Source organism: Eretmochelys imbricata, chromosome 3, assembly GCF_965152235.1.
Source record: "Eretmochelys imbricata isolate rEreImb1 chromosome 3, rEreImb1.hap1, whole genome shotgun sequence".
NCBI classification, from domain to species: domain Eukaryota; kingdom Metazoa; phylum Chordata; order Testudines; family Cheloniidae; genus Eretmochelys; species Eretmochelys imbricata.
In genome coordinates this window covers 168,062,297-168,081,021 of record NC_135574.1, presented here as the reverse complement: position 1 = coordinate 168,081,021, position 18,725 = coordinate 168,062,297, and the positions used below count along the sequence as shown (strand labels likewise).

Genomic DNA, 18,725 nt, shown 5'->3' with positions numbered 1-18,725 from the left:
TCCATCTAAATGGTAATGAAATGCTAACAAAGTAATCTGTTTGCTTGTTTTTTTTTTTTTTTCATCCTGCAAGATGATGAGGAGAATGTGATAAAATATTTGGCATCTGATGTCTGTTTTGAAAACTGGAAATACAAACATAAACCAGGAAGCTTAATGAGATTTTCTTCTCTAAAACATTGAGCAGTTCACTGCTTTATAAAAAGAAACAAGAAAAAGCTGAATTCTTATAAGGCCTCTTGCAGGATCTTGCAGATATTGGTCGTTAACCCAGTTTTATTACAAAGCACAAATACCCTGTATTTATTTTTTTTTACTCACATGTTAACTGTTGGTTATTTAGGGCTCAATCCTGCAAATATTTACAGAATGTTTTTACCATCCAAATGTAATGGGATGACTCAGGGCAGGTAGGTTTAGGGCATGTTTATACTTGAAAGGAGTTTCAGATTTTGTTTATTTTTGTTTTGTGATCTGCAACAACTGTGGTGTGAACCTCCACCCCACCTTCCTATCCAGAGTTAAGCCACTTCTCTTTGGGATCATTGTGTCCACATGGTGCTGCTTTGTTTCAAAACAAGTGCTCAGCATTCTGGGAAGACATCTTATGGTGCAATGAACCTCTTCTAGGCTCTACCCTTTTTGAGATTTTTCTCTGTGGGGAAACTTGTCAGAAATTCTGAGACTTAGGGTCAAACTAAATAAATCCCATGATCACTTTCCTTTCACCCCACCAATAAACTTGTTTTCATGAGCCAGTGCCATTTTCAAAGAGCAGTCAAGCAGCATGGAGGAAACACAGAGTGCTGCGGTCTTCCTGGTGTTTATTATGAACAGGCTCGTACCCCATGCAGGCCCTGAAGGGGGTTAATGTGCCTGAGAGGCCAATTATGTTATCTGGCTGCACCTGGCGGGAGAGCCAAGCTTAACTGAGTATGAAGCCCAGCTGGGCAGGAGCAGGCTGGTGAGTGTAAAGCCAGGAGAGCAGGAAGCTGCAAGGAGAATGTCTGCAATCATTCTTTAGAAGCATAAAACCCAAAAGGAGAATAAGTCATGGAAGAACGGTTAACCCCAGAGGAGTTGTGGGGAAAGAAAGCCTGAGAAGACAGAGTAGGAAGAAGCCCAGGGAAACTGCAGTAAGAAAGGGGACTGTGTAGACCTTGGCTGCTCATTATTAGGTCCCCGGGCTGGAACCCATTGTAGAGGGCAGGTCTGAGTTTCCCTAGTAGTCACTGAGAAATGGCACAGGATTGTTGGAACTGCCAGCTGGTCTGGAAGAACCAGAGTCGAGAGTGAGAGAGAAAGGTGAGAACTGAAGGGGCGGTGGGGTGCCAGATAGGAGAGAACTAATCCGCAGGCAAAGCTGCAGGGATGTGCCCCAGCAGGGCGTGAATCCCTTCACTGGCCTGTGTCTTGGTGTTGTGGGAGTCAAGGATGTATTCTGATATGCCAGGCTCTCAGAGGGAAAGGACTGCAAGACATGATAGGGTTGCCAAACCTCCAGGATTGCCCTGCAGTCTCCAGGAATTAAAGATTAATCTTTAAATATTATGTCATGTGATGAAACCTCTAGGAATATGTCCAACCAAAATTGGCAACCCTAGGACATGGGTAGGTTAGGATGGTGAACATAGTCCCGCTATGTTCTGAAGCAGGACTGTTTGTCTCTCCATCACCCCCAGTAGCTGCAGGCCCTTAGCCAGTCCCTTGTCGTCATCCCCCTCTCTTTGTATCTTGTTTAAGGAAACCTGCCCTCCACTCCTTCATCTTGCTCCCTCTGCTGGCATGCAGATGCAAGGTGGTAAATGTTTTCTCACCCTTTGTCCTCTTTCTGTTCCCCCAGAGATAACACCCCTGTCTGTGGTCATTACAACATGTCAGGTGCTGGGGAGGGAAAGAAAAAGCTAACCCCGTTGTTCAAATTCTAGTCTCCATGACAGTAATGGTCCAATGTTTTTTTTCTCCGTTTCAGAATTCCATTCCCATATGCTTTTTCCCAAGCTGGGGTGAGCTTGGAGATCAGATGTTTTCAGACATTCTTCCCTGTTTGTGCAAGATCCCTGAATTCATTGTGGGAAGGGGCATGTGGTTCTTGGGTCACCAGGTGTGGCGGTTAATAATTGTATGTGCACCTATGCAGACTGCTGGTGGGCAGAGAGTGCTAAGGAGCACCAGCAGGTCCAGGCCTGTGGTTGCATGTGTGTCTTTGTGTGTCACCAGTGGGTTGTGGCAGGGGGCAGCACGGGAAGGCTAGTAATTGCATGTGCACCAATTCTGTTCAAGGATGTTACCCTGAGGCGTGTCCCTAAAAGGCAGAGAAGGATTTTGATCAAAAAGGCAATAGGCAAACCAAGAAGATACGCCTTGCTGCTTTTTGCCAGGAAGGTGCCCCTATAGCTGGTGCGGCAGTGGAAGGGAAGCACAAGCTATATGGGCAGTGGTGAGGGAGCTGCGTTGCTGTGCAATCTGTGTGTCCAAAACAGAGCATTGTCTTTGCCTTAACTTCTTCTTTTTTTTTTAATATCTGTGGATCAGCATAAAGTGAAAAATAAATAGAATTCCGCAGTAAACCAAAAGGAGGAGGGGAGAGGGGCTGAATGAATGCCTTGAAACCCTTTTTGAAATGTCTCTCAAGCCTGATTTGGGTGACTTATGTCCTAACAACTCAAGTTTTCTTAAAACTGAGAAACTATGAGCCAGAAAAAAAAAATTCTGGGGCTTTTTCTTTCTTGTATCTGCTGCTACTATAAATGTGTGACTGTTCAATGCATCTCATTTGTAACCCACAGAGTGTGGCCATTTCGAATAGAACTGGGAGGGAGCAGAAGCAATAAGCAGCATGGTGGGGCATGGGGAGGACCTGGGACACTTGAGCAGGGGTTGTGTGTTATTTCTGAGAAATAAATGGTACTGTTTTAATTCTCCAGCACAGCTGCCATTTGGAGCTCTAGGTGGGGGGAGTGTTAAAAGCCAAGGAGGCAGAGAGGCTAGTCCATCATGGTGGCGCCTTGGCAGTACCCAGAAGTAAGTAGTTTAAATCCTCCTGTACAGTTATACTGTATTATATCACATAATACTTACTGGAAGAAGTCTTCATCCCAGGTTAGGTCTCTGTTGTGATTCAGTTGGCCCTCTGACTGTGATTTGGGGGTCTCCAGCATTGTATGAGCCTAGGGGTTCATTGGCTTGAGCAGGCCGACAAGATCCTGTGTTGCAAGGTTAATCACCTCTGGCTTTTGTATCCTGGCTGGCATCCAAGCGGGAGTCCTAGGTGGAACTCACAAGAAGCTGTGGTTGGCTGGTGGAACCTCTACCAAAAAATGGGGCCCAGCTCCTGTAGTAGGCACACTGTGAAGTTCTCACCCAGGTGGCGTTGTCCCTAACATTCTTATAACTCAGCTGAAACTTCTTTCCATTCTTGTGGCACTGGCTCATGCACCAGGAATGCCACCTCTCCTTCATTTGATAGCTGCTCGTAGACCTCTGTATTCCAGTCGGTGATTGCTGTTTGGGTGGGTCTGGATGCACTTCTCTCCACGGGGAGGGAGGGCAAGGAAGTCCTATGCACAGTGCCATGTGAAAACATAGGGCACGGCTGCTGTCCAGTCGGCATGCAGCTCTGGAGGTGTGAACTCACTATGAGCTGGAATTGCAAAGGGGTGGGGGATACCTGACTGCTCGGCGGCACTGAAATGGCGGAAGTAACATCTGGTCAAGATGACCCTGGAGCAGTAGACGGCACACCAGTAAACAGGCTGACCCAGGTGGCTGACAAAGCAGTGTACAATAGCAGTGGGAGGACTGCCAGATGCGAAACAGTTGCTTCAGAATGGGAATGTGTCTACACCTACCTTGTTGTGGAAAAAAATCATCCTGATTCTCAGTAAACCTGCTTCCAAAGTGGGTTGGTTGATGTGGGTTAGAAAGCCAGAGGATTTGAAACAAATACTTGTGTGTGCATGTAAGGCAGTCTGTTCTGAAACAGTTTTCAAGTGTAGACAGGCCCTTATGTTTGTAACGTTTCAGGCATTGGGGACTTAGGTCCTAACATTTTTTGTACTGTCATTATAAATTCAATGTGAACAGAAGGTAAATGTCTGCTTACTGTATTCATTCGGAGCTTGGTAAATTACATATTTTGATTTAATAATTAACAATTTGAAGAAGATGGGCCTTTTTCAGGTCTCAGGGAAAATCGGGGTAACTGACATCATTAGAGTTGCATTGTGTAAATCTGGTATAACGGAGAGAAGAATCAGTCCTGCTTTCTTCTAAGTAAGCCCTATATTGATTAATGAAAAATACAATTTTATTTTACATAGTTTAATTGAAGCAGTTTCAAAACTGTATTAAGTCAGTGTTCGCTTGTAGACTTTAGAAAGAACAACCATAATGTTCAGAGTTTCGAACATTTCAGAGTTATGAACAACCTCCAGTCCCAAGGTGTTCATAACTTTGAGGTTCTACTGTATGCCCACTCAGGACAACCAAACTGCTGATTCCTGTTAAACAGGACTCAGGGTTAAGAAAGACAAGGCATGAGCTGTGAGGGAGCAAGTGAGGAAATCCCTTGGAAGAAGCTATTAGTTTTCTGTTAAGGTCCCAGGGCTTGATTCTCCATTGGGTTACTACAATGTTATGTCAGCTTAACTTCATTGATCTCCTAAAACTGTGTAAGAGAGTAGAGAATCAGGCCCACAGTAGTTATTAACTTCTGTCAGAAGGTTAATATTGGAAAGCCTTATGGTTAAAGGACAAATTTACATGTTTTCAGTGTTCTGAGTATATAAATTAAATAACCATGTTTTCTTTTTACCCAGAGTAATTGACATGCACCTAGATCAGTGAAACATATCAGGGGAGTGGCTGTTCACTGTGGTATACTTATTGGGGGCCTGGTGAATTTGTAGGTGAAAATCCAAGAGGCAGTTAATGATGCTAAGAGTTATGTTGAACTCCTCTCCATGACTTCTGTGCTCCTCAGAGATGGGGGCTAGTGCATTGTCATGGGAGGCAGAGAGAGGGAGGGAGTTTTGATGCCAAAGGGGATATGCATGGAAGGGTGAGCTAATTATCTGTGAGGGTTTTCATTTTTAACTTTTACAGGCTGCAGTCCCACCACACACACCTCACTGTGTTAGGCCATAAACCTTTGCAGGAGAGAATGTGGCTCCAGCTCCATGAGGTGACCCTCACAGAGTTTTTTGAAGTATTTTCCCCCTCCTTTGGGCTTTTCCAGGAGAGAGGAGCAGTGTATTGAATGTGGGGAAGATCCCGCAGAGGAACCCCAACAACCTTATATTTAGAATCTGGGAGACTTTAGCCACCAGATGAAAGCTGTTCGAAAATCTGTTTGTTGTTTGACTTACGCTTCATGTCAGTATTCCTTTAAAATGTGGTGGTGTTCTGGAAAGTCAGTTTGTTTAAAAAAAACCAGCCCATACTAAATACCCTACCTCAAACCACACTGCAGTTCTATGTATCTGCACTATATGTATCTTCCTAGTCATATCTGTCCTATTTACTGACAGAAACAACTGCTTTAAACTGGTGACAATGCAAGGGTCAATGTAGCTGTTCAAAAGGGAAGTCTGTTCTTCTCATGAATCACCAATGAAAATTGCCAGTTACTCCTGAACTTACATTGTTGAAGATGATTTATGAAGCAGAAAAAAGGGCTATGTGCTTTGAAAACCACCTTGATTTTTTTAGTCCTGGCACTCAGAAAACATTCTCTTATTTACTCTCAAGAAATCCAAAGGTAAACGATACTGCTAATGAGTGGAAGGTATTTAATATTAACCTTGAATCACTTTTTAATTTTAACTTTTAAGGTTAGATTCACTGGTAATACACTTCGGCCTGCTTTATGTTACTTAGGAGCACTAATTTTGATTTTTGACAGAAATTTGAATACTGAAATATTTTGGCTGGAAATCAAAATATTTCATCTGTAAATCAAAATATATTGATATGGAAATGCTGCCACAGTGCCTCATGGGAAATGTAGTTTGGGTGTCTCAAGCTCCCAGTCTGATTTAGTTTAATCTTACTTTGTCTGGAGTCAGACAGCTTTGTTCTGAAAACGATGCTAATAGAGCTGCTCATGAAGAGGTTGTGATGCATCCTTTGATGCAGACATTAGGATATTGTAGGATGCATCGTTATCCATTATTTACATTCATAATATATACATTATGAATGCAGCACATATTGTTGAAGATACATTGCATAATTTGCTGAAGCTTTTGCAAGCAGTTTGTGCAGGTGACAATCATAACTTAGGTCTTAAAATAAAAACTGTTAGATCAGAAATGAGAAATTGAATCAGACAGGAATCAAACCAGACAGGTAGCATTGTAGATCACTTTAATAGTAATCTAATTTGTTGCTAGTTGGCTGGTAGCCAAGCTGTAATTTGGTTGTTTATTTTACTCTGGGCTGAAAATGTGGTTGACTACTAGGCTACTATGTTCCATGAGGAAAATACTGTAGTCTTCATTTTATTTATAGAAATCTAGAATCCTGGGTTGATATCTAGCTTTAACATCACTTTTTGTCTCAGGGTTACCAGTACTTTTAAGAAGGAGCAGGGTCCAATGAACCAGTGACTTGTTAGATGCCTCCCAGTTGGGGGCATCTAACAGAAGGCACCTAAAGGGAGTCAGGAAAGGCGCAGGTAAAAGCTGCCCCAGGGGGAAACAGGAGATGCAGAGGAGAGCTGATACAGAGAGCCACTGGGAAGAACAAAAGGTGGAGAAATTTACTGGTGAGGACTAGCTAGTGCTGGTGAACTGCTGCTGAGTTATAGGAGAGCTTATGTCATAGAATCATAGAATATCAGGGTTGAAAGGGACCTGAGGAGGTCATTTGGTCCAACCCCCTGCTCAAAGCAGGACCAATGCAATGGCCCTAGGAACCCAAAGAGGAACCAGCCTGGTTAGGGGAAACTGAGCCAAGAGGGTTGATGCTGGAAGCTGGATTCCAGGAGCAGGAGGTAGGACTCACACGCAGGGAGGCCTGGGAAAGTGGAACTTTGCAGGAGGATCCCCTGGCAGAAGGCCTGAGTGGAGGACTGCATGAATCTGAGCCCAGAACTCTGAAGGGAAGTTCCCTGAGCTGGGGTAGGACTCACGGGCCATGAACCCTGGGTGAGTGGAACGCTGCTGGGAGCCCTATCCTGCAAGACCTGTCTTGGGACTACCAGAGAAGTGTTGTGGGGGAGAATTGAATCTGGAACCTCTCAGGCTGGGGGCCTGGAGAATGGGGCCCTGGGACAAAGACAAAAGGGTACGGGAATGGATTGGAGATGGACTCTTGGGAGGATGAGATAGAAATGCTGTCTCGGGAGGGGGCATGGAGAACTGTTGTGAACATGTTGTTCTTTGGGATTTTGGGAGAATGGTTTTATCATGAGGTTTCTATAGACGGTTGTACATGTACAAGAATAAGTTATGCCTAGAGGTGGGCTTTTGAATTGGACAGACTGTTCCTCTTATGGCCGGACCAGGAGGAAACTGAGGCAGGCACACCTATAACTGTCATGCTGTCTGGCCTGCTGTTGGAAGGCACCCCAGGTGGGCCCTGCCCTATCACACCAATATAGAAAGTTTAGTCTCGTAGTAAAGTCTGGTGCAAAGTTCCAGTAAAATAACTACATTCATAGTAAAATAAATACCAAGATTGTTAATGGCACTGGAAGAAATTAATGCGTCAAAAAGGAAGAAAACTTCTTTGAAATGTTGGGTTTTTCTTTTTGCTCTGCCATATGACAGAAATTTGACGACAGTGGGATAGGTTTTACCATGCTCTAAAAGTTGGTAAGCATTTATTCATGCAACTAATCTCATTACATTCAATAAGACTGTATGCAGGAATAAATACCAACTAGAGTAAAGATCTGTGCCCCTGTGTTTAGTATTACTGACCTTTGTTTCTTCATGAAATTTGGTCAAATAAATTTTATTCAGCAAAACCATCATGAGGAGAATAATGTGCCACCAGTGTAGCCAGTTATGAACATTCAAATCTCATGAATTGTACCCCAAAATCGTGAGATTTGAAGAAAATAATTTGGGGGTTCTTTTTATTTGCCTCCTGGTTTTTGAGTCTTCAGAGAACCCTTTTCAAGCTTTACTCCACAGTCATGTAGGCTAGAAACTTTGCTTTTTTTAACTGATGAAAGCTGAGATTCTTACGTAATCACAAGATCCCAGAAGGAAAACACCAAATATCACAAGACTTTTATTAAAATTGTGTGAGTTGGCAACTTTTATTATATTTAAATCAGGCTTATCGCCCTATAACCCTCTATCCCCCGTCTTCCCTCCAATACATTTTTTTATGTAAAAATGCAAATGGAAGGAACAGTTCCACAGCCCTTATTGGCATGGTTGACACCCGTGAATTCACTGTCTGAACTCACGCCAGTGTAAATGAGGATTACTCCTTTTTGTGCATATTCTGGCTTTGGGCCATGGGTACGCACATAACCAAAAAAATCCATGTCTGGGATTCTGATGCTGAACTTCTGTGCTCTAGGTCGGGCTCCCTGAAATCACATAGGCCAGGATTCAGCAAGGTACTTAACTATGTACACAACTTTAAGATGTGCCCATCGCTAAGCATGTGAGCAGTTCAATCCTATGTGCTCAAAGTAAGGCATGTGTTTAAATACTGAATGGTGGCGATAGAGATCCAGTACTGCAGTCTGTGTTCATATTGAGCCAGGAAGGAATATTCTGGGAAGATGTTTGGTTGTATAGAGTTTCTCTCTCTGATTTATTAGTGCACACAAGAAGTCTGACATTGTGGGCTCTCTCTGGGCCTGCCAGGATACTACAAAGGTAACAGTATTTGTACCCATTTTGGAGGGACAAGTGAAGAGTGTATGTAATAATACTGTACAGACTGTGTATTGACTTTGTTTTGGCAGACATCAAGATTTATTGTCCCTTGAGGTAAATATTTATATCCTAGGTCAATACATCTTGATTTTTCAGCTTAACACAAGTCAATTATTGCTTATCATACCAATCCAGACCTGAAATCCAAATGGAGATTTTGAAAGTGGAGCTGCTGATGCTTTGTTACATCTCCGTACTAGAAAGAATACCACTTTATTGTGTGCACATTTAAGGTCATAGATATTATATTAAGTGTATTATAGCTCTTATATTATAAAATGTATGTATCATAGAGCTTATTAATCAAAAAATGTTTCGTTTTTTTGATAATGGATTGTTTGAGGAAAAAATCAGTAAGATTTTTAAAAATGCTTTAAAAATTTTTCATTATCTTATTGTTTTAAGGCGTTGGCATGTTCTCTTTCAGGTGGCCTGGCATTAGCTCAAGTACTGTTTTTTTATGTGAAATACCTGGTTCTCTTTGGTATTCCTGCTCTTATTATTCGAATGGATGGACTCAAACCTCCAGCTTTACCTCGCTGTGTGAGCACAATGCACAGTTTCACTGGAATGTGGCGGTTAGTAAGCTTAATTTATTATTGATATATGACGGTAATTTTTCAATGTATTGATGGTGTGTGTGTTCTGAACTATTCTTTCACTTTTCATCTTTTACAAGATCTTCAGTTTGATGATTACTTTTTTCATGCCACAGAGATAAAGGGAAGCCGCCTTTCAGGATTTTCATCATTTTAATGATTAGAATTAGATCCAGGCCACTTGACTCCACTAAGCTGACTATTTTTTTCTAGATATTTATGAAATATGATCATTTTTCAATCTTGGTCCAAAAAACACCCTTCACTTGAAAATTCATTCAGAGAAGGATAAGAAACACTTGATTAGTTACCCTGTGAGGAGAGTTGTGGATTATAACACTTAAATAGGAAGAGAACTGTATATATGAAAACTTTCCATAGCATTAGCATGTTAAAAGCAATATTTGTTCATATTTTAGCATGAAATTCTGGTCTCCCCTAGGTCTGAGTAAACATGACGGACAGTCAAAATGAAAACTGTGGTTGTGAAGCTTAGAAATTGCTTTAAATTATTAAGTCCATCAGCTCTTCGGTGCCAGTTCTTGTTTTTTACTGTGTGTTTGTACGGGGCCTAGCATGATGAGTAGGGCCCTACCAGATTCATGGCCATGAAAAAAACGTGTCCCTGACTGTGAAATCTGGACTCCCACCATGAAATCTGGTCTTTTGTATGCTTTTAGCCTATGCTATACAGATTTCACAGGGGAGAGCAGCGTTTCTTAAATTAGTGGTCCTGACTCAAAAGGGAGTTGCAGGGGGGGTCAAAATGTTACTTTAGGGGGGTTGCAGTATTGCCACCCTTATTTCTGTGCTGCCTTCACAGCTGGGCTGCTGCGGCTGCTGGCCGGGCGCCCAGCTCTGAAGGCAGCTGCCCAACAGAAGCAGCGCAGAAGTAAGGATGGCAATAGCATACCGTGCCACCCTTACTTCTGCACTGCTGCCTTCAGAGCTGGGTTGCCAGAGAGTGGCGGCTGCTGACTGAGGGCCCAGCTGTCTAGGCAACAGCGCAGAAGTAAGGGTGGCAATACCATGCCAGGCCATCCTTACTTCTGCACTGCTGCCTTCAGAGCTGGGTTGCCAGAGAGTGGCGGCTGCTGACTGAGGGCCCAGCTCTCTAGGCAACAGCGCAGAAGTAAGGGTGGCAATACCATGCCAGGCCATCCTTACTTCTGTGCTGCTGCTGGCGGCAATTCTGCTTTCAGAGCTGGGCTCCCAGCCAGCAGTCGCTGCTCTCCAGCTGCCCAGATCTGGAGGCAGCGCTGACGCCAGCAGCAGCACAGAAGTAAGGGTAGCCGTACCGCACCCGCCCCCAATAACCTTGCGACCCCCCCTTCCCCCCCACAACTCCTTTTTGGGTCCGGACTCCTACAATTACAACAATGAAATTTCAGATTTAAATAGCTGAACTAATGAAATTTACAATTTTAAAAATCCTATGGCTGTGAAATTGACCAATAGGGGCCGTGAATTTGGTAGGGCCCTCATGATGAGGCTTGATGTGATTGGGGACTCTACGTACAGTTGTAATATAAATAAAACTTTTTCCTTTTCCTTTCTTTAAATTAGTAGGCCTGCATGCTGCACTACTATCAGGACTGATTTGGATGATTTTTTTTTAATGCCAGAAGCTAACCATAACAAAGAAAACTAATCGTTTACCAGGGTTTTGCTTTGTGGCAGTAGAAAACATTCAAAAGGGGAATAGGTTATGTGGCTGAGGTTGGAGGGAAATAAATAAGACATTTTAAAATAATTAAAAATCCAAGCTACTTAACAAGAGACCCCTTCCGATTAGATTCTCCTTTGAAACTGTGAACTGAACTTTTGACCCTTCAGGTTGAAAAAGAAATCTTTTGTTTTTTGCCAGCCTGTGAGCTGATAGCAACGCCTTTTGGCGTGGCTGGACTTTGAAAGCAGAGTTTGAACCAGTAGCCAGTGTTTTCCTGCTGTGTCAATTATTACTCCGTGGAATCTGAGCATTGCTCCCGAAGTGTAAACTAAATTGAACATCAGCACAAATACAGATGATATTACTGTGTTTGATACAAATAGACCATGGAAGAATTGTTATTGACTGTGAAGTTAGAGTGGGTGCCTTTCTTTAAGATTTCAGTACACTTCCGAAAATATATATTAAATATTTTAGTTATAAAATTTTCAAATTTTATGAGATCATAGAAACTTTTGTTCCACTAGGCAACCAGATTTAGACTGGTTTGAAATCTTACAGTAGAAGAAAAATGTGCTGTTGTTTTTTGCCAAAATGTCTCATTCACTGATGTGCATAGGGAACAATCATGGTAATAAATAATTAAATATGATATTTCACAGATAGGATTTGTGTATTGAAATCATTTCACGTCCAGCTGATTTGATGTGTTGCTATGAAAGCTATATGAGTGGTAGAATTTCCCATGGCTACTAGTGAATTATGGGTCAATTTCAGTTATCTAAGAAATCTCACATAGCTTGCCCTCTGTATCCCCTGAGTTATGATTCTCTCATACCCTTAAAGTTAAACTCATGAATCACTGCTATCCACAGGGCTGCAATCCTTTTTTGTGTGTTCAGTGCCTTATATAGAAATATCACCATCAGAGGTGGAAGGTAGAATAACAGACTTTGTTTGCAGTCTAGAGGTCTGACTATCTCAGGTGTACCTGGTCATCCCATCAAGAATTTCAGTAATGTATCTTGGCTGCATCCAGGGTATCAAAAGAGTTGGAAAGCAAAATAGTCTGTATTGTGAGGTCTAGGGGACAGTGATTGTCTAATTCTGATACAAACTCTGTTTTTAATTCGTGTGTTACCTGGCATCAATGACTACCCTCACCAACTGTGTCTGAATTATAGTATTAATAGGATTGGGCCTGCTCTTAATGGTGTGCAACATGGAGACTTGCACCAGAATCTGGCTTTATGGAACAATAAAAATCAGAGGCTGGTAAAGACTCTCAGGGCTAAGGTGGGGAATAGAATATTAGAAAATACATAAAACAAATACAGAATAGAGTATAGTGGTGACAAGCAGACACTGTCAGTGAAACAGCAGTTTAAAGATGGCATTCAGAGAGTCTAAAAGCATGATGATACGTGCATTGATAGATACATGCAGCCCCTAGGTATAGTAGAGTTTGAGGCTATAGAGATTAGGAGGACAATGCTAATGTCACACGCAAAGCAAGTATATCAACTGAGTAAATATTTCACTAAGTCCTGTTCCAGGTAGGTTGGACAGATTGATTTTGCTCTTACACCAGCATCGCGTGTCCTTAAAGCATAGAACCAGAGGTGCTTGGGTTGCAGAGTCATGCAGGAGTTCCTAGTAATGATTGGTGCTGGCCTGGTTCATGGTGTGATGTAGTATGTAGAACGTCTTGAGACCAGGAAGAAAAATGCCATGGTCTGTTGTTGAAAATATTAGGAGAGATCAAGAAACAAAGAAGACTGCAGAAAAACAATCCATGTGCTCCCCATGTGGCACTAAACAATTATCTAACAGTGTCGATTGCAAAATGCATGCATATGAACCAAGCCAGTAATAAAGAGTCATGTTACCCTGTTTATTGACAGTAGACTGTTGCTGATTTTTATTTTACTACTTCAAAAATGTTTGTCTTCAGAAAAAAATCAGCAGTCTCTCTCCAGCTCTCATCAAGGATACAGTTACTCAGTGTGGCAGTGAGGTTTCATATGACTAGGATGTCATCGGTTTTACTAGCACGTTATGCAGTATTATCATGAATAATGAAACTAACTGCATTTGTGAAAACAGTGTGATATCCAGTTCTGGATTTATTCAAGACGGGACAACAGCTCAGTAACAGACCAGGCTAGAGTGTCTAACTGGCTCTTAATGACTGCATTTCCAAATTTCAGCCACAGGGAATCAAACTGCCTTTTATTTAGAGAATTAGCAAGAATATTGTAACATCAAGGTAGCTAAGCACATGTGATAAGAACCAGTATTGTTGGAGGCTTAAAAATGCTTAGAGAAATCCTTCTAGGCTAATGCTTGCTATACAGATTCTTAAGCTAGAAGCAAATAGTTCAGCAAAACTAGAAGAGATTGAATTCCATCTTGGCTCTAACAGCTTTACACTGATACTCAGGAAATTAGTTCTGGTCGGAAAAGTGCCCTCCTAGTGGGATACTGATGATTAAGGGTCTGGAAACTAGGGATTTAATAGATAGATAATATACATTACAACACCTGCTAATTTCAATGTGTCAATGCAGAGGATGATTCCTGCAGGGGAATTCAGTGGCGCAGCCTGTTAAACATTTTCCAGAAATGTTGATTAACCCATATGCTGTTTATGAAGAAAAGTGTGTTTCTCTTTCATATGCCCATCCTACTTGTTCAGTGAGTATGGAGCACATGCATATGCAAAAGTAGATGATCAATGTATCTTGAAATCCTATGGAAACACCATGAACTCCCTCTTACAGGAAGACCTTTATTGTTAGGGACTACAGTGTGGAGACAGGGAAACACAGCTACTCTTCTTCCTCCTCCTCTCCCTTTCTTGGGTAAGTGGTGCTCCCCCACAGCTCCCCATCCTCCTTAGATAGTGCAGCCTGAGTTTCCCCCTACTGCTTCCATCTACTTTAACCACTCTGTATTATCTAGGGTCCAGTCTTTACTGGCTTCACAGCCAAACTTAAACATGTTTCAATCCTGGCATCTGCAAAATACTGTATTACAGTTTGGAGGCAAGAGTGGGTGGGAACAGACATTTCTTAAAAAATAGTTTTAAGACACTGTTTTAGCCTAAGCTCAGTGAAGCCTTGAAGATGAGGACTCTCCAGGAAAGGGTAGGTAGGAGTTTGTCGGAGACAGGTTTTTTTAGCGATATCTTTCTGATTTGTACATCCAGAATGGAGGAAATGTAATTGGAGAGCGGTAGAAACAAATCCCAGCCAGAAGCATTAATGTGTTGAGCAAGGGGATGGAGAAAGGTCTGGCATTTTGAGCTGCCATGTGACAGATTCCAGGTTGCATTCCATGCTTAGCACCCTAATTCTTGTCCATGTAGCTGTTTGAAGTGGTGTGTCTCCAGAAAGATTTGTGCCACTGCAAATGATAGACCCTGCTCACGGGGAGAAAACATGGTTCTCTGCTGGGAACTTATCCTCAAGACAAAAAATCTTGGGGTATGGCATGGAGCAGATGGGAAATGCTTCTGCCTAGAGGCAGAATGTGCTGGCCTGCAGGGCAGGAGCTAAGCTCTGTGATTGTGTTGTGTTACCAGCAGAGCAGCTAAAATGTTGCTGGAACAATGTGCATTGACTTGCTGTGAGATGAAAAACTAGCTACTCTAGCACAGAAAAATGTTGCCAGGAGCAGCAGAGTTTGTGTGTGTGTAATATTAATATGTTAAAAATATCCCACAGAAATTTTGGTGACATCGGATAGTTGCAGCTGGGTTATGATTTGAAGGAGATTATGTTTAGATCAATCTAGGTCATCTGCCTCCTTATTGTTAATGGATTACTTGCCTTTATATGATGAGTATATTATATACACTAGATCTTAGGGAATTGTAAATTGTGGGCTAGAAGTTTGCTGTAGGTTAATAATAATCCTGGCTGTAAATGTGCAGTATAAAACTGGCCTGTAAAATGTCTCTGTACCTGCCCCTTTTTCCCCCAGATACCACCTTTTACCTTCCCTCACGATTTCCATTAAAGGCTTCCTACCATTGCAGTGACCTCTCCAGTTGTCTTTTATGTCTGCTAGAAAGGACCAGATGAGAAAATGTTTCTCCTTTTCATACTGCTGACTCAAGGGACAAGACACTCAAATATTAAGGCCCTGAGTGTGAGCCTGACAGACCAGCTTGATTGTGTGTAACTTTTTAATGATGATCAACAAACAATTGGAAACCCAGTCACTGATCAGCTGCCTGCTCTGCTTCAGACATTTGATGTCACTGCATAGACTGCAGTTGTAGTATTGGAGGGTTTGTTGTGTTGGATCATATTAAAGAAGTTCTGTATTAAAATCACAAATGTGTTTGATTCCCCATAGTTTAAATTCTGGGGTATTACTAATTAAGAGGTCTCTTGTTTTTACTGTTTCTCTCCCTCTGTGTGAAGCTTGCAAGCTGCTAATTGTGTTAGTACATCTGAAGACATAGTCTGTTCTCAAAGCAATACTTTGTAACAACTACTACTCACACAGAGAGAGACTCAAAACGATACTTTTTAACAACAGAAACAGCACACAGAGTCTCCCCACCCTTTTGTTGTATTTATCTCGCTTTCTTAACAATTGTGATTTAAAATAGAGATAGAGGATGTATGTAGATAGATGCTTGGTGTGGATAATAAATGAATGATCAGGGAGGTGCCAGCCTAAGAATCCAGTGTCCAACGGCTGAAGAAGGCGTCAAGTGGAAACAGCCAGAGGACCCCTGGAGGGCAGACTGGAATCCACCCAACAGCCTCAAGAACAAGATAGCATCTGGCAGCACGGAGCCGTCAGGAACGTGCCATCTGCTGATTGATTCAGCAACAGCAGGATGAAGCAATTCCCATAGACTGGCATAGGAATAAATTCCTATAAAAAGGACTCTAGAAAGTGAGAACTTTGGGGTCTGATTCTGCAAACCAACTTCCAGGAGCATCAGATGAGCATCTGACAAGGCCCTGCTCCCTCCTTGGGTCCAGGCCACCTGGCCAGTGGCTTGGCACGAGCAACTCTAAAGCTGGTAACTATGATGATAACCTTGCAGAACCTCTGTGTGTGTGTATGAATGAGTGTGTGAATAAATTTGAAATTGAATGGATTGTTATAGTTATAACTAACTGCTTACTATGATTCTTTCTGTATTCACAATAAATGTGGCATTTTGCCTTTTCCACTTTAATAAGATCCTGCTGGTTTTTATTTTATTGGTATAACAGGTTTATATTGTAACAAAATCCTGTATTATGCTTTGGATTTCTCTTTTGGAGCCACAGCATTCTTTGGCCATGATACAGGCTCATTAAATTAATTGATTTTTGCTGAGGCTTGAGAGATTGAAGAATCAGGGCTAAATTTCCTCTCACAGAATTTGCCTCTCAAATTCCATGGGATCAGTGGAAAATTGTAGCCATATAACTTTTAATTGGGATGTACCTCGGGAAAAGAAGAAAACCCATCTGTAACTGATTCATCTTAAAAATTTCCATATGAAAGAGATGATCAAGGGTCAGTTTAGGGGCAAATTCTGCCTACCCTTGCATGTCATGGAGAGGCTGCATAGGAGAATGCCACACCTCCTGTGGTAATATGGGGAAGAGCTTGGGGGCGGGGTGAGAATATGACCAGCATATTTAGGATCTGCCCACCAACCCCACCCACTTTGTAAGGGAGCACTGGGGCAGCATTTGCAGCTGCATCCCAAAGACTATATTAGTAGCTGTGCTGGTGTCTTTTGACTTGGGGAAGGATTTCCTGTGGGACTCAGAAGAGATATACTGTACAAAATTTACTTGTCTTTGAATAGACAATCGATGTTTGAACCCCTATAAATGATCTAGCAGCTTTCTCCAAGAAGATCAGATATTTCTGGGTAATTTCCTTTAATTTCTGGCCCTCTGTTCTTTTGAAATTCCTTCCCTCCAATGGGACTTAACCAGTAGCTGAAAGTGAAAGATGAGAAAAGACAAGACAAGTTTGTGCTTCCTTCCCTGTTCCCCACAGATTATGAATGTCATTTTCAGGCTGTTTCTAGTCTTTGATGGCCAAGGGCTAATGGTGAAAGTTTTCCAGTTTATCACAGATGCTGCTTTTATAAAACTGTTTTATAATTATTTAGAATGGTTTTGAATTTCTGTCCTGCTGAAATGAGTGAATCCTCACTCCTCTCATTTAACAAAGTGTTCATCTCAGAACTACCTGTGCACCAAAAATTCCACTCTATTAGATGATCCTCTAAATGTAGCAAAGGACTACTTACAAAGCAACAGTGGATTAGAAAGAATTTCTCTTACAATGCTGAAATGTTCTCGTTCTAGTAATTAATCCATCAATTAAAGGGAGGTTGTGTTTGAAATCCATAAATACAAGAAATAGATATTACCAAACTGAGAGGGAACAAACCCAAATACCTGAAAGTCGAAGAGCCACATAGAATCATAGAATATCAGGGTTGGAAGGGACCACAAGAGGTCATCTAGTCCAACCCCCTGCTCAAAGCAGGACCAGTCCCCAACTAAATCATCCCAGCCAGGGCTTTGTCAAGCCTGACCTTAAAAACGTCTAAGGAAGGAGATTCCACCACCTCCCTAGGTAACACATTCCAGTGTTTCACCACCCTCCTAGTGAAAAAGTTTTTCCTAATATCCGACCTAAACCTCCCCCACTGCAACTTGAGACCATTACTCCTCGTTCTGTCATTTGCTACCACTGAGAACAGTCTAGATCCATCCTCTTTGGAACCCCCTTTCAGGTAGTTGAAAGCAGCTATCAAATCCCCCCTCATTCTTCTCTTCCGCAGACTAAACAATCCCAGTTCCCTCAGCCTCTCCTCATAAGTCATGTGTTCCAGTCCCCTAATCATTTTTGTTGCCCTCTGCTGGACGTTTTTCAATTTTTCCACATCCTTCTTGTAGTGTGGGGCCCAAAACTGGACACAGTACTCCAGATGAGGCCTCACCAGTGTAGAATAGAGGGGAACGATCACGTCCCTCGATCTGCTGGCAGTGCCCCTACTTATACATCCCAAAATGCCATTGGCCTTCTTGGCAACAAGAGCACACTGTTGACTCATATCCAGCTTCTCGTCCACTGTAACCCCTAGGTCCTTTTCTGCAGAACTGCTGCCGAGCCATTCGGTCCCTAGTCTGTAGCGGTGCATGGGGTTCTTCCGTCCTAAGTGCAGGACTCTGCACTTGTCCTTGTTGAACCTCATCAGATTTCTTTTGGCCCAATCCTCTAATTTGTCTAGGTCCCTCTGTATCCTATCCCTATCCTCCAGCATATCTGCCTCTCCTCCCAGTTTAGTGTCATCTGCAAACTTGCTGAGGGTGCAATCCACACCATCCTCCAGATCATTTATGAAGATATTGAACGAAACCGGCCCAAGGACCGACCCTTGGGACACTCCACTTGATACCGGCTGCCAGCTAGACATGGAGCCATTGATCACTACCTGTTGAGCCCGACGATCTAGCCAGCTTTCTCTCCACCTTATAGTCCATTCATCCAGCCCATACTTCTTTAACT

At 42.3% G+C, this 18,725-nt stretch overlaps 1 protein-coding gene across 1 annotated transcript in view; it reads left to right on the top strand.

The window, feature by feature from the left end:
* Nucleotides 1–18,725, top strand: part of HHAT (hedgehog acyltransferase) — a 216,953-nt gene that overhangs the window by 49,942 nt on the left and 148,286 nt on the right. The window contains exon 7 of the mRNA XM_077812196.1: nt 9,334–9,484. Within this exon, the coding sequence (XP_077668322.1) occupies nt 9,334–9,484 (151 nt within the window). The remainder of the gene's footprint in view (nt 1–9,333; nt 9,485–18,725) is intronic.